This window comes from Clupea harengus, chromosome 25, assembly GCF_900700415.2.
Source record: "Clupea harengus chromosome 25, Ch_v2.0.2, whole genome shotgun sequence".
Lineage (NCBI taxonomy): Eukaryota > Metazoa > Chordata > Actinopteri > Clupeiformes > Clupeidae > Clupea > Clupea harengus.
Genome location: NC_045176.1, coordinates 10,688,282 through 10,704,378, shown reverse-complemented (window position 1 = coordinate 10,704,378; position 16,097 = coordinate 10,688,282). Strand labels below are relative to the sequence as shown.

The 16,097-nt window shown below is 47.2% G+C and overlaps 1 protein-coding gene across 1 annotated transcript in view; it reads right to left on the bottom strand.

The window, feature by feature from the left end:
- Window positions 1–1,576: 1,576 nt before the first annotated feature.
- rock1 (Rho-associated, coiled-coil containing protein kinase 1) overlaps window positions 1,577–16,097 on the bottom strand; it is a 35,063-nt gene continuing 20,542 nt past the window's right edge. Inside the window, exons 13-33 of the mRNA XM_012827918.3 lie at window positions 16,022–16,070; window positions 15,781–15,916; window positions 14,814–14,905; window positions 13,999–14,245; window positions 13,449–13,555; window positions 13,122–13,272; window positions 12,410–12,570; window positions 11,856–12,040; window positions 11,130–11,199; window positions 10,671–10,774; window positions 9,759–9,924; window positions 9,082–9,175; window positions 8,896–8,984; window positions 8,467–8,658; window positions 7,960–8,125; window positions 5,345–5,415; window positions 5,023–5,111; window positions 4,806–4,884; window positions 3,457–3,718; window positions 2,946–3,153; window positions 1,577–1,626 (exon numbers count right to left, since the gene is read on the bottom strand). Of these exons, the coding sequence (XP_012683372.2) occupies window positions 1,623–1,626; window positions 2,946–3,153; window positions 3,457–3,718; window positions 4,806–4,884; window positions 5,023–5,111; window positions 5,345–5,415; window positions 7,960–8,125; window positions 8,467–8,658; window positions 8,896–8,984; window positions 9,082–9,175; window positions 9,759–9,924; window positions 10,671–10,774; window positions 11,130–11,199; window positions 11,856–12,040; window positions 12,410–12,570; window positions 13,122–13,272; window positions 13,449–13,555; window positions 13,999–14,245; window positions 14,814–14,905; window positions 15,781–15,916; window positions 16,022–16,070 (2,722 nt within the window). The 3' untranslated portion in view covers window positions 1,577–1,622. The remainder of the gene's footprint in view (window positions 1,627–2,945; window positions 3,154–3,456; window positions 3,719–4,805; window positions 4,885–5,022; window positions 5,112–5,344; window positions 5,416–7,959; window positions 8,126–8,466; window positions 8,659–8,895; window positions 8,985–9,081; window positions 9,176–9,758; window positions 9,925–10,670; window positions 10,775–11,129; window positions 11,200–11,855; window positions 12,041–12,409; window positions 12,571–13,121; window positions 13,273–13,448; window positions 13,556–13,998; window positions 14,246–14,813; window positions 14,906–15,780; window positions 15,917–16,021; window positions 16,071–16,097) is intronic.

Here is a 16,097-nt window from a genome sequence, read left to right as displayed (position 1 = left end):
TCCAAGACAAAACAGAAGAGATCATAGTTCCAGTGCTTCTTTACTGAACACGTATGTAAAACCCATTTGTGATAACTGTGGAGGTATTCATGATCTTTGTGTCTGATTATGTACACTGAGGGGGTTTGTGTCGACAGGACAGAAAGTTAACGTTTTCATCTGATTATGTTGGCAATATTGGGAGGCGTTCATGGAAGGGAACCTTGCCTTCATTAGGGTACGTTATCCATAACACAGGATGCTCCGCTCTGGGACTTTGGTTGATATAATATGCAACTTGTTGAAAATAAATGAAGGACTTTTCCATTTCACACCAGAGGTTCCAAATAAAACCACAACATGGAAGATAACCCTTTTGTTTAAAAAAAAGATACAGGAGTTAAGATTTGTCTTGTTTGGAGATTAACACAGACAGATATGGCAGTAAAATCGTTATCCAAAAAATTAAGGCACTAGGTGGGCCAAATGCTACACCAGTTAAGTCTTCTACAAATAATTTACAATTCAAACAGTGCAGTTTTACATTTGTTAACTTAATGTTTCCTTTTGAACCATTTATCTATGAACCAATGTAAGGCAATACATTACAAAAAAAAGAAACACAAATGAGACAAAGTAAAACAAATTACAGGAACAATGTACCCAAATGAACACACAATGTCAATGGTTTCTATGAAGATTTCATTAGGTCTCCTAGTGCCATTATGATGGGATTCCTATGGCTTGGAGCAAAAATAATAATAATAATAATAATAATAATAATAACAATAATAATAATTATTATTATTCTAATATGCATAGATTGTAATGATGATCTTGCATGCTCCTTGGAAGAAAAAAAACAAACAAAAAAACAAACACACACTCAGTACCCAATACTCTGCTCAATATCGCATTTCCTTTTAGCCTTAAAAGGGAGAGAAACATTAAGGCAGCCCAAGTTCATGAAAAGAAGGCATGTGAGTCCTTTGAGATGGAAAACAGATATGCTCGCTCGTGAGGGTTTTGTTCCCAAAACTGAAAAAAAGACCCAGTTTTAGTATCCCCAGATATACCCCTATTTCCCTGCTGCATCCCCCTATTGCATAAGACCTCCCTTATTGACCTTAAACATGCACCAAAGGCCAGAGATCCCCCGACAGAGCTGACGTACGCTTGACCCCCTGCACTGAGGAGCCAAGCCTTGGGGTACGGACGGGGCCGCTTCCCCAGGCTCTCATCCCGAGGTCAGAGCGAGCGAGCGAGGTCCCTGCCGTCCACCTGATACCCGGAGAACAGAGATGGTGTGGTGAGGGTGGAGAGGAAATCCCAGTCAAAGCAGAGAGAGAGATAGAGATGGGGGGGGGGGGGGGGATGCCTTGTATCAGGCACTGGTCCCAAATATCCAGCGTTGGTCAATATGTCTCTGTATTAACTTCTGTGTGAGTGAGAGAGTGTGTATGTATGTATGTATGTATGTATGTGTGTGTGTGTGTGTGTGTGTGTGTGTTTGTGTGTGCGCGTAGATTAATTGTGTGAATCCTTTTTAATGGTTTAAAAGGTATTTTTTGTTTGTTTTTCTTTTTTTTTTTTTTGAACGACAAAAGGTACAAAGTCCCAACAGAATCCAACGGATCAGATGGTTAGCTGAAAGACAGAAGAGAAACAGATGTCCCGTAAGAGGTCTTTAAAGAAGCAGACAAACACACACGGTTAGTCAAAGCTGCTGTATGCAATATTTAGTTTTTCTTAAGCAAACCTACCTCCATGATCTAATTGCGGTCACTAAAAAAAAAAACAACATGCTGACAAATCCCAGAAATGTGGAAACATTAAATTATTGTACAAGTGCACTGCATATTGACTATACTATATACTCCGTCAGTGGCTATCACTTGTGGATATTAATGAGCTATGTTGATTTAGAAGAGTACTGCCAAAGACAAGGAGGCCCACCCAAAGGACATTCTGCAACATGAAGCCAGTAAGTGATGGTTGGATATTTACAGGCATAGCTTGTAAACATGAGGTTGCTGGGTAATGCATGTGACCGAATACAGTAAAAACAAATCAGTTGGGCCTCGTATCCAGCAGGGGGCAGCACAGACTGAGCTGTCCAGGGTGAAAACATCTCATGAAAAACCAAACACCTATCAGCAGCTTCTTACTTCTTCCATCAGTTCTTTCACCAAACAAAACGGCCACCAAAAGCTCATCCTTTAGCTGTTCTGGAGTCAGTGCCCCGTTAGTTCCACATTTAACCACAGAGAGAACCAGACCCAGACCCAGACGAGAGAAGAAGTACCCCACCAGAGCATCACCAGAGAGGGTTAATAACATGAGAGAGCGAGGGCACGAGGAGCTGGCTATGGCCTAAAGGCGGGGTGGGGATGGTGAGACTCCTCTGAAAATAAGCTGTGGATGAGGACGAGTTCTGTCAGCATGTTGTGTCTGCATGCTCAAAGTCAGCCAGTCTGATGCTCGACTGCTTCCTGCTACAACACAGGAGATAAACAGCGGGTCACCAGACTATCCAGAGGTTCTGGCCGTGCCAGAAAGGACAAGCCGCACAGAACATGTGCTTTTTCCTAGCTACTGCAGAACCATCATAAACACAGGACCTGGAATTACACATATTAACTACACAGAAACTGCAAGTACTAGTTTTTTTTAGTGTACCTGACTTATTTTGATCTTTGATAAGGGTGTTAAACCAGGTTTAAGAGGATATCTTTTATGATGCTCTACTTCGCTCTGTAACTGAATAAAAAGTGCCTACATGAAACTAATTACAGCAGCACTATCACATGACTGCATTTTGAAACATAATCATATTTATGACAAACGCTATGAATTTGTCCGTTTCACTCATACAGTAATATAAAGCTTTGAAGAAATGAAGAGAGAGAGTGAAATGAGTGAAGGACTAAACAGTATATGGTACATGTATGTGTGGTCATAGTTACCTTGGCTTGCCCGTGATACTTTTGGGGTTCTTACGGAAGGACTGGTTTGCTACGGAGCGGGTGGACATGGTGCGAGGGGAGGCCCTGGAGAAAGTTGAGGGAGGGGTCTTGGGAATCTTCTTGCCCAGGTGACCGATCCACTTCTTCTGCTCATCCTGAGTCAGGGCCAGCACCAGCATGTCCCTCGCTGAGGTCACGTCGTAATTCACTGCATCACACACACACGCACACACACCCAACATGTCAACTTATGGCTATGAGAAATATCAAGGAAATTGGAATAAAAGGAACAATCAATTGTTACATTTTTGAGTCTGAGGTAAAACTCTTTGACCTAAAGCAAATAAAAAAAAACACAACTTCCTAAGATGTTCCAAACATAACCTAACCATACTTTCAAACTAAATCCCAAACACCCGCAAGCTCCACGAGATGATCATGATAACTTCACGGAGTAACTAAGATTCAAACACCGCCGTCGTCGTCTCAGCACCGAGATGTCCTTCCTCACCTTTGCAGGGAGCGATCATGTCCTCCTTCTTGTCCAGGTGGTCCTTGTGGCACTTGACGTGGCAGCGCCGGCACTCGAGGGCGGGTGGCGGCTTGAAGACATGCCACAGGGGCTTGGAGCAGGCCTCGCAGTTGGTGGGGAAGTGGTAGAGCGTGGGGATGAACTCGTGGCCTTTGTGGGGCAGACAGTTGGTCTTGTCGCCCTGGGGCACCGACTCCATGTCGGCCTCCTTCCTGCACTCGCCCTCGTTGGCATAGAGGATCTGAGGACACGAGCAGAGGCGCACCAATGACTCATGTTATTAGGTGCGATAAACAAGACATTTTACATTTACACCGTTAACAACAGTCCTGAAGTTAAGTTTCTCCTGGTAATACCGACGAATAGAGTGGCTATACAATTCCAGTTCTAATTCCACGACACTAAATGTGAGGAAGACCAACATTGGATACTGGTCTAGCATTGTGCAGATTCAGCCCAACATTCATCATATGATTATTTTTGTTGTTTTTAAGCTTTAAAAGGAGAATTCTGCCATGCGTTTTATACCGATGGGGTGTCGGCTCAAGGCTGTGTAAGGCAATGAATGAATATAAGCAGAAGCAAACATTCACAAATGTCCCCACAGCTGTGGATTACGTAATGCTATCGAGCCTTCATGGTTTACGCTGATGGGAATCTAGGTGTTGTGGTTTCTGTCATGCTAACACGGTTCGAGTCAAGTCAAGTGATGAGCTTCCCTCATGCGGCAACCAACCCAGCTGACCTTAAAAAAAAAAGCTGAGTCATACAGGAGTGGAGATCCATCATCCAGATTTAAAAGGACAAGGGGGCCTTATTTTTGACTCTGATGTTCCATTATTTTTAGCTCAAAAAGGCAGGTCAGCATTTAACAGAAAGGAAGTTTTGATATAGACTACAAAAGATAAAACTCATTAATCATTACCCAAATACACATGAAGTACTGTATGTCTTCGACTGGGATTTACTTACTTATACTGGTATCAATATAAGTAAGAATATATTTTGAAAGTATATAAGTTACACGGATACCAGACGCAGCAAGTTGTTTGTCATCTTTTATAGTCATTAGAAATTCCACGTCGCAAGCGAAAGAGGCTCGTCTTAGTCAAGAGGGGCCTCGGCATCACCGATAGAGATAGTGTAAGACCACAGGTTCTAGCTTCCTCAGAGGGGCTGTCGTGTTAAAGGGCCAAGAGATGGATTTCACCGAAAGTCATGTCTACTCTCTGAGACCTACCGCTACCGCTAGTAGAACCACAAAGAAAAAAGACCAAATCATTCGACCGACACTCTCCTCCATCAAAGTGACAGTAGGACACACTGACCTGGAATATCCTGGGAATCTCGTCAGTCTCAGCTCGGTACACATCACCCTGTGTGACTGGACGCACGTGGAACAGTTTGCTAGAGAAAAACGAAACAAAAACACACCAAAAAACGTCACAAATCTGTAATTTTCCTAGATCCCGGCATATTTAATTAAAAGAAATTGACAAGTAGATGTGAGAAGGTCTGATGTCCGGGTCCTTATGTGTTACTCACTCGATATCGAGTACCATAGAGGGGCTGGACTGCTCCTTGTCCTGCTCGTCATTGTAGAACAGGATTTTCTTGCTGCTGACCACAACATACTGCAAGACAACAAAGGCACCCAGGTTAAGAGCTGCCATCACCAGAGGCCCGTGCTGAACATCGCTCCTGCCAGTCCAACTCAGGCACAGAGGGGAAACAGTTCCACTGCCACCTTAAGTAACGTTAAAACTTGGCAGTAGCAACACACATCTTAATAATGCCTGGCCTAACATTGAAAAAAAAAAAAACACTATGACTGCATACTGACAAATTAAGAATTGAGAATCTTCACCTGTCTCTTCCAGCCGTATCGTTTTATGTTAGCACGGTTAGGTATCGACAGCCAGCCTTCCATTCGTGATTCTGTGGAAGGAGAACATGGAAAGCAAGTTAGGGCACTGTATTCTGCTCGCCTTCGTGACAACAACATGCTCCAAAAGAAAAACTTCAACTCAAACCTAGAACGAAAAATTCAAACCTCACACATTCAAAACAAAACCACCACTACTGGCAGCACACAGCCTTGTTAGGTCACACTTTACGATCATGTCAGCCTGCCGCAGATACGCTGCCTCCACTCCACTTGCTTGATCTTTGAGCCTGGCAGACACACTATGACGTGTGTGTGTGTGTGTGTGTGTGTGTGTGTGTGTGTGTGTGTGTGTTTAAGGTAAGTTACGGTCTCACAGTGGGAGTCGCATTACTCCTCCCCTCTGACAACCGTTGAGTTGAGGCACAGGAACTTAAAAACATGTCACGTCTCTATCGCCGACTCTATGGTCGGGGCGCGACCAATCCAATCGTCTCAAGGCGTATTGCCGAGCACAAAGACTTCCTGTTTAAGTGACGGCGGTGGAGGAGGAGGAGGAGGAGGAGGAGGAGGAGAGAAAGCCAGCCGCAAGAGCTGAAAGCAGCCTCTGTCCTCCGCTGGCTTTGAATGGCCATAACCAGAGCAGCATTCGGCCGCTACGTTAAAGTGTTACCAGTGAACTTTCAAGGCATGCTGTGATGCGGCAGCGGTAGTTAGATAAAAGCAGTGTAGGGAGTTTTTTTTTGTTGTTTTCTTTCTTCCTCAGTCTGACCGTAGTGGTTCATTCTCGCAGCACACACACACACACACACACACACACACACACAGACACACACACGGAGTGGTGGCGACATGCTTACAGAACACTACAGTGTTGAAACAAAAAAGAAGTGATGCCGTTTCATAAAAAAGAAGAAGTGGCTGTGCGGGTGTCAGAGGCTTTTGAAAGGTGCCCAGAGGTCAGAGGTTAAGCACACAGAGGGAAGTGTGATGAGAGCAGAGACACTCTGACAGGTGAAAGGCCTGCCCCTCTACGCTTTGGGAGAAGTCAAGGCTTTTTCAAAAGGCAAGGGCTCTAAAGTCAACAGAGCATTGTTTAGTGGAGACAAACAGAAAGTCTGTCTTTGTGAGTGAAAGGTCTTAGTAGATACATAAGTACAAAATGTGAAGTTATTTTACTGTTCAATGGTAAATTAAGCCATATTTGGAGCATTGAAGAGGTGACAAATATATATATTTGATCAGAAGAAACAGAGAGAAAATTGCTATATTGTGGTATTCAATGTGTCTAAAGGGGGTTTCAATTTACACATTGAAACGGCTGCATTTGATAAAATGTAAACTTCAGCCACCGCAGACACACTGCTAGACAAATCAAACTAAGCTGTTTAGCAGAGTCATAATGCATCAGGCTCATAACTCACACCGTGCAACTCTGAGACCAACACTTTCAAATGCATCACTGAACATATAGGCAAGACAAAAATACGCATTTACATCAGCAAACATCCACAACAACACTAATCAAAAAGAAACCAAACATTCTGACAGCAAACAGCACAGGCCAAGCATGGAGGGAGCATACCGTACTCCGAGCTACTCACAGAGGAGACAAAACAGAGGAGATAGAGAGGAGGAGAGCAAGGAGAACCGACTGGAGATGAGGGGAACAAGAGATGAAAGAGGAGTTGAACACACAAGACACCAGCAGTCAAATGTACAACACCGACCTGGAAACATTGCAACCCTACACCCTGCGTTCCTTCGTGTTAATGTGCCTATCTATCTAGATGTAATGCTAATCCTCCAATGCTGTATACTAAACAAGGAGACTGGGGAAATCTATGGCACGTTACCATGACGGTTACGTTTGATAACCAAGGCGAAGCAGCAGGGCTGAGAGAAATAAACAAATTAATTTACAATTACAACTGACCTTTCTGCTTTGTCTTAAGCAAGAAAGACATTGGCAGGCTAAGATTGTGGTCCATCAAACTCTGAATCGTACATGACTGTATATTTCTGGTATAAAAAAATGACTGTTAACAGCACACTGGCTTTTTAAATGAATATATAGAACCCCGGAACGCTAGCCTAACACATGCTGCAGACCTCAATCTGCATAACTGATTAGGAAGACTTGAAGTGTAAAGAAACCCACTGAACCCACAATCTGTGGGAAAAAACTTTAACAATGAAGCTGTGGGGGGGGGGGGGGGATATGGCATGACGTTACAGATGTACAGCATTTTGGGAAGAAAATGCAACAGGGAACAATGACTCTCCATGCCGAATCTCTCAGCAGATGAGCATTCGCCAGGAGAGTCATCACCCCCCAGGAACGACTAACAACTAACACATGAACATCTATCCAGGCATGGGCTTCATTAACACTAACAGCAACATCCTAAGGAGTGAAAACTGAACTTTGCAGCGCTCTGATCATGACGCCAACAAACAAAAGAAGTGTCTTCCAGGCGAGGGTGCATCCTCGTCCGGTTCCTCTTTGTCTACCTGCCCCTGGGTTCTAACACACACCGCAGGTGGGGCTCTCTTTCCCGCCGTGCGGGGGGGGGGGGGGGAGGAGGAGACCTTACCGGCGATGTTGCTGTCGGTCTCGTCCGTCTGCAGGCTGGTGACGCTGGAGTTGTCCATGCGCAGCTGCAGGTCGTTGAGGCGCTCGCGCAGCTGCTCGATGTCGCTCTCCTTGCTGTCCAGCTGCATCTGGAGCTCCGTGCGGTACGCGCTCTCCTCCGCCAGTTGCTGCGAAAGGAAGTAACAAGGAGCCAGTTTAGGAGAGGAGCCCTCCAGCATCCATCTCGACTCTTACAATGGGTTGGTTGCCACTCAGGTACTGAATAACAGGCACACAACACAACAAAACAGATGGCTAACCATTTCTATGGTGCGTTAGAATGAACGGCAGAAAGATTCGATTCGATTCGGTTGTGTTCACACATAACTGTTTCTTTTAGGTGGTGGGTGCAGCCAACGCTGTCTAAACGCACAAATAAATAAGTAGTCTTGGAGGCTCTTGTGAAATGTACAGTGGTGCTACTGTGCTCAGTTGCATGGGGTCCTAAAGTAGAGCGAGTGATGCTTACCACCTGCAACTCGCTCAGCTCCTTCTGGTATTTGATGGCCATGTGGTTGAACTTCTCCTTCTCCTGGTTGAGCTCCAGCTGCAGCTTGCGGTTCTCCTTCTCCTTCTTGCGCAGGTCGGCCGTGCTGCCCTTCTTCTTGTGGTCCAGCTTCATGTCCTTCCTGTTCATGATCTCGGCCAGCTTGTTCACCGCCTGCAAGGGGGGGGGAGGAAAGGGTGAAGCAGGAAGTACCAAGATGGGTCCCACGGATGGGAGAAGACCATTCACGTCAAACAAAACAAGCTTCAAATGAAACCATGAACCACAAACCATGAATTAGTATGAGCTTTAACTCAATTAAATTAACCACTTCATAAATGCCTAGAGAAATATGCAGGCTCCTATTTAGGTAGTCCAGTATGGTGTGTAGCCGATTTGAGTCAGCGGTACCTGGGTCTTGAGCGTTCGCTCTGTGTTGAGCACCTTCTCATAGTTGGCCTTGATGGCGTTTGTAGTTTCCTCTTTCTGGGCCTCGTACTCTGCGGAGGTGTGAGGAGAGGATGTTGAGTGAGATGCTCCGTGTATAGAGCGGAGGGACATAAGACGGACGGGACGGAGCAGGGCGAACATAACTACCTTCTGTCTGAGAGCGGATCTTGTCATCCAGTTCGGACTTCTCCTTGCTGAGGGTCTCCACGTCTTTGGTAAGGGTTTTATTGGATTCCTCAAGCTGGGAAATTTAACAAGGGGAAAAAAAAAAAAAAAACATTCACACTTCAACCATCCCATGCAACTCTGCACCGTTCTAACGGTCTCCAGATGGTCTAACCGACATTCTGAGGAACAAGCATCACTCGGCCAACGCTCTGGGTCAGAAGTTCTGCTCTAACCTTTTTTAATTTTTTTTTTATTGTTTGTTTTTTTGACAAACAGATCTAGACCAAAAACAAAATAGTGTGATTCTATTGTGGGAGTAGCATGTACGGCTTTTACTCTGGTATGTTTTCACTGGTGTCTTAAGGGTAAACTTTATGCGGTGAAATCTATTTATGGATGCAGTAAATCACTGTGTGTATGTGTTTGGGTACGCGTGAGAGTCTGTATGTTTATGTTTACATATTGGTAAGACTGACCGTGTGTGTGTGTGTGTGTGTGTGTGTGTGTGTGTGTGTGTGTGTGTGTGTGTGTGTGTGTGTGTGTGTGTGTGTGCGAGTGACAGAGTAAATGTGTGTGTGTGTGTGTGTGTGTGAGCGAGCAAGTGACAGAGTAAATATGTGTGTGTGTGTGTGTGTGTGTGTATGGTTGACACTAACTCGGGCAATGGTGGAGTCCTTCTCGTTGCACTCCTGCTTGTGGCGGGACATGGCCTTCTTGTTCTCTTGGCTCAGCTCGAAGTACTGCTCCTCCTGCAGGGCCCGCGCCAGCTGCTCCGACTCGGCCTTGGTCACGGTCAGGTCCAGCTGGGCCGACAGAGAGTCCCTGCACGCACACACACACACACACACACACACACACACACACACACACACACACACACACACACACACACACACACACACACACACACACACACACCACACCCCAGACCAGTCGAGAGAGATCAGCACAGATCAACACAGACAGGCACACATCAAAGACATCCGAGTTCGGGCCAAGAAGCACACGATGGCACACAGACAGGGACATTCACCATCATCTAGTACTGTGCTTTTTTTTTACAGATCTGTTGCTTCTGTCTGATCATTTTGAGTCCTACAATCGCATTCCTCAACGCCGTTAATGGGTGGTTTGTCAGATCATTTCACAGGCACGACTTCTGTCCAATCCTACTTTAAGTGCTCTTATAAAGACAGCTATGCTTTAAAAAAAAAAAGTTAAAAGGTTAGACACAAAAATATGCATCAAAGGAAAGTTGAGAGAGCAAAGGAAGGTGCTGTCAATCTGAATAACACCAGGCTGATTGAACCCGTCCCTTTCTCTTTTTATTCATGCCAGACCGGTATGTGGGAACGCAATTTAATTTGAGGGCAAGTCAAGCTAAGTCTTGCCACCAATCGTTGATTGCTCAACCAGCCAGACTCTCCCACAATGCAACATCTAATCTGTGCTTGGGGGTGGATGAGACAGAGGAACGGGTACAGTAGCAGTCATAAAAAGAGCTGACTGGAAATGGCACACGTCGGGTCATGTGGAGTTAAACCGGGGCGGCGATGGTGGGCGCTCACCTTTCCCCGTGCATGTCCTGCACCTTCTTGTGGGCGTCCTGCAGCTGCCTGTTCTTCTCCTCGATCTCCTCCTTCAGCTCTTTCACCTGAGTTTTGTAAAGCGTCTGAAGAAGGGAAGAGAGAGAGAGAGAGAGAGAGAGAGGGAGGGAAGAGGTGGAAGGACAGTCTTAACGCACGCATGACTGGCCACCAGTGATGCAGCATGGGATTCCAGTGGAGAGACGCGTGGATATTTGGAATGTGCAATAAGAGAGGCACAAAGGCATTCCACACACAGTTACCATGTCTTACCAGATGATGAGATAGTTATTAGTGGGAGTTAAGAGCAACCAGGTCACACTTAATTGAGCTGATGGATGAGAGCAGCCATTTTGAGCCACTGGTAACAGGTTTCCTGCTTAGTCATTAGCAATGGTACTGGCTGCCTACGTGTGTGTGGGGAAAGAGCAGTGAGCTTACCGAGAAATACTGTTCAGCCTCCAGCTGGTCTTGGAGTTCTCTCATCTGGCCTTCGTTCCCCCTGTATTGCCTGAAGAGAGAGCCAGAGACTCAGAGTCAGAAACCTGTCAATGTACACCATCTCCGCACACAACCACCATCACATCACACACACACACGCAGACTTTCCCCCCATTGTAACAGTGACATAAATTAGCCTATAATTAGCTGGTGCAGTGGGCAGGCTGGTTTACGGTTTCTCATACTGCAGACAGGTATTACAGGGCCGGGGGTCGGGAGGATTAGCATAGGGCAGGGCGGAGTCAGACATGAAGTAATCCCTAATCCTGTGGTGTAAATATTGGCAGCCAGCAGATTTGGCAGTGTTTGACTGTAAGCTGGAATAATAGCCTTTTCTGCAATAATGACCTGTAATGGACAAGTAAAGTGCACTGTGTCACAAAAGGACACGAGGGGAAACGGGGCACAAGCTGAACTGAGCTCTGAGGAACAGGCATCTCCAGGACAGCCCTGAGGCAGGGGTCTGTGTGGACCCTTTCATGGGGGTGGCGGGGGGTGGGGTGTTACATACTTCATCTCTAACCAGGTCATTTCTTTCTGCAGCGGCTCCTTCAGTCATCTAAGTGCTAAACTGAACCAGCAGCCTGAAGCGGGAGTCCTGTGAGCGGGGGGAGTCCAGGTGCGTGTGCTGGTGTGAGGTTTAGCGGCGGGGTTAGGGGCTCTTACTTGGTGAGCTGGGCGAGCTGGAACTCCAGGGAGCGCTTGTTCTCCAGCACCGCGTTGATCTCCTGCTTCAGCTGCTTCTCCGAGGCCTTGAGCCGGTCGGCCTCCACCATCCAGCTCTTCAGCTCGCTCTGGGCCAGCGCCCGCTTCCCCGACTCCTGCTCCAGCTGAACCCGCAGCGCCTTCACCTGAGGGGGGAGGACCAAGCGCACACATCGTCACGGGCCCAGAAGTGCAGCTCTATGGTCCCCTAGAATGACGACCTAGCCTACGATACGAGGCGATCTATGGTCTTAGCCAGGGAACGAAAACGAGCAGCAACTCACGATGATGGCCCAAGTGTAGCTCATTGGTTCTTAGGGGGTCTTGGCTCAAAATACACCAGTACAACTTTGACAGACGGCACTATACTACACAGCCGATTGGCTTAGAGTACTTAAAACAGTGCTGTAAAAGATACAATTTTAGTTTTTTAATGACGCAGTGGTTGTTGCTAGCCTGCTCTGTATCGGTGTCCGCAGGGTGAAGCGGGGCGGGGGGGGGGGTGGTGCTCTCACCTCGTCCTCTAGTCTCTCCTTCTGCTTCATGAGCTGCTCCATCTTCTGCACCGACTGCTTGAGGTCGAACTCCAGCATGGAGCACTGCTTCTCCACCTCCACCACGCGGCTCTCGGCCCGCATCCGCGACACGCTCTCCTCCGACACCTTCTGCTCCACAGCTGCACGTCAACAGGGAGAGACAGAGGAGGGCATCAGTGGGAGAGGGATTGAAAAAGGCACGAGTCAAAATCAGCTGCTTCACTCATTCCACGTACAGTGATGGCTCATTGTGAATCTATGAACTCAACCCCTACGAGATTGCTAAACCTGTTTATTATATGTGGGAGTATGTGTGTGTATGTATGTATGTGTGTGTAATATATATATATATTGCTGTATATACACACACACACACACACACACACACACATATATACCCTATATATATCCCTCTCTCCCTGTTATATACAACTGAACAATCCATGAGGATATTTCTAAATCAGGAAATACAACTGCAGCACAGTCTGCTTCTCGCAGCAGAGATGAAGGCAGAGTAGATCTGGCGCGTGCTCCATGTGGCAGTGTCTGGACACGCCAGCAGCAGCAGATCGCTCACAAGATTCTCTGAGGGGGCCTGTGGGTGTGGTGGACTAGGGCAGGTGGTGAGGTGCTGGGCATGCTAGGACGGGAAAACACACACACACACACACACACACACACAGGTACATACCGTGCATGGCAGCTGACTTGGCCTCCTCGATGGACTCGTACTTGTCTGTGAGCTGTGCACGAGTCACCCTGTGCTCGGTGAACTCCTGGTCCAGGCGCTGCTGCAGCGTCTTCAGCTTGTAGTTCAGGTCGATCTCCAGGTTGTTCTTTTCCTAGAGATGGTGAGAAAACCCACGTCTCATATTTAGCCAACGTGTTTTAATTCCTTGTAATTGGTCGTGTGTGTGATCAAATAATGGCTTAACTACACCCCTAGCTAGGTGATAGGGTATTAAGGTTCACTAGGGTACAAACACATGCACCGTTATCAGTGTTTAGATGCATTTACCTTCTCAAGAGTATTGCTCCTCTCTTGTGCCTGCTTCCGTTCGGCCTCCACTTTGCCAAAACCGAGCTTCAAGTTCTTGTTGTCCTCTTGCAGACCAGTTATCCGTGCTGCGGAAAAACACACCACATTATAAATCAGCACCGCTACCTTTTGACCGACCTTAGCTCCACTCCGCTGGGCCTGCAGCGCAAGCCAGTCAACAGAACAGTGCTTAACAAACTGTGACATTTAGTACTGTCAAAAACAAGTGTATGGGCCTCATATGGCAGCCAGACTGAACTGCTGTGTTGAGGTGTACCGTTCTATTCAAAGCCACTGACTGGGCCACATCAGGGCAGAGCTGCTCACCCCAGCACACGCTGGCTTTGGGCTCTACATTCTAATTATGTGCATTAGCACACACGCCACTCGTGGGGTACCATCATCACAGACTTGCACGCGGTTATCTGAAAACATAGGCTTGAGAGTGTGTGTGTGTGTGTGTGTGTGTGTGTGTGTGTGTGTGTGTGTGTGGGCCGTGGGAACGTGGTGGCAATGGTGTGGTCGTCACCCTGGAGCTCGCGGATCTCCTCGGAGCCCTGGCTGCAGTTGCGTCGCTCGGAGTCCAGCGTGCTCTGCAGCTGCAGCAGCTCCTTCTCCAGCGCCAGCTTGCCGTTGTCGGCGGCGCGGCTCTTCTCCTGCAGCTCGCGGTTCAGGCCCTCCAGCTGGCTCATGGACTTGCTCATCTCAGTGTGGCTCTTGCGCAGCCGCGCCGCCGTGTCCGACTCCGCCCGCAGCAAGTCATTGGCCTCTTCCAGCTGCCAATCAATTTTGGGGGCACAGGTCAGAGGGCAGACTCGGCATTACGCAATGCAGATTCAAAACTGAGTCACGCATGGTCATGTGACCTGCCATGCTCGGAGGTGACACACTGCTCAGTGTGACTCACTCTAATGACCTGACATCTTCTTCTGTTGTAACATTATAACAAGCATCCCCCGCATCCCTTCAGTGGCCGACATTATCTTTTATTTTTTTCCCCTCACTGAAGTCCTAGATAAATTACTTTTCTGTATGAGTGTAATACCCAGACGCTAATAAGTGTCTAATGGTTCCCACTGCATGCTTAGCATCACCTGCTGCAGAGGCATCACAGGCCTGGGACTTTCCATGAAGGGCATGAATTTGATATTGGAGCCACAACTATGTTACGTTAACTAGATCATTAGTTTCGGTTTAAAAAAAAAAATGTATTTGACCGGCTGTCCACATTCCATGATCCAGTCAAAGATCCCGGACCAGTGGTTGTGGAACACTCCTGTGCATTATCTGAAAAAGCTGAAAAGCTTGTAATTGAAAAGGGCATGCTGGCATTAATTCACTTACTTGATTCTGCAGCTGTGCTATCTTGTCATTGGAGGCCTGGGAATTCTGGCTGATTTTCCTCATGTTTTCCAGTTGCTCTTTCAAAGTGGAAACTGAGGAGAAATAAGGGAAGGGATTAGGTGCAAACCCCTGGGTCCTCGCCATCATACCCACTGAGGCCCTTGTAGGCCCAGGTCGATCAGAGCAGCCTGACCTCTGACCTCCAGCTCGCTCGCCAGCGCCCTGTTCTATTCTGCTACGTCATGTCATTTCTAGTGATGCACGCGCTTTCTGTTTACAGGCATGGCCCTGCTATCAGGTGAATCAGGGCCTTAATGCACGGGGATCCACTTAGTGTGAACCGCTCGCGCACGCGCATGCCACTGCCCGGCCCTCCAACGCTGCATCTGCTTACAGTAAAGCAGGCAGTTAGCGCAGGGGAGGAGGGGGGGGGGGTTGTTCACCAGGGGTCAGACAACCAGGTCAAGCTGCTTTCTGCTGCCAGTAATCCACTTGGGCTAAACATCTGTTTGGGCCCGCAGTTGGAGAAGGAGGGAGGGAGGGAACGAGAGAGAGAGAGAGAGAGAGAGAGAGAGAGAGAGCAGGAGGGAGGACAAAGGCAATAGAGGAAATGGCTAAGCTTGAAATGCGAGTCCAAACAGAAACATAGGGATACTAAAGGGATTTGGAATCCACTAAAATCCAAAAGCAACTTGAATACAAACAAACAAACGGCACTGCTGCAGTTCAGCTGTGACATTACGATGTGTACAGTATGTTTTTATGTGCTTATTTCTATAAGACACTTCTATATGCTAACAAGGTTTTAAACCCTTAAAATACATCACAGAGGCCGACCCAACCCAGACCAGGATAAGACAAAGACATGCCTGAGAGAGAGAGAGAGAGAGAGAGAGAGAGAGAGAGAGAGAGAGAGTAGGAGGAAGGGGAGGGACAGAGAGAGAGGAGACCAAGAGAAAGCTCAGACCTTCATTCTCCACATTGCGCCTCTTCTCCGCCTCCTGATCACCCTTTCTTTGGTATTCAGTGGCACGATGCTGGATCATGATCTTATCCTTCTCCAGCAGGGACAGGGACGCGTCTGCGTTTTTCCTCTGATTGATCTGATTGGTGGAGAGTGAGACAGCAAAAGATCACAAGTCACTCATCCAAAAACTGCTCCCAGACATTGTTCAGCTCGGGGCCGATCACGAGACGAGCTCACTTACCTCCTCATCTAGCTCTTTCATGATTTTGTCTAATTTTGTATTGGAGGTCCTAAAACAAACAAAACATGGTTCATCA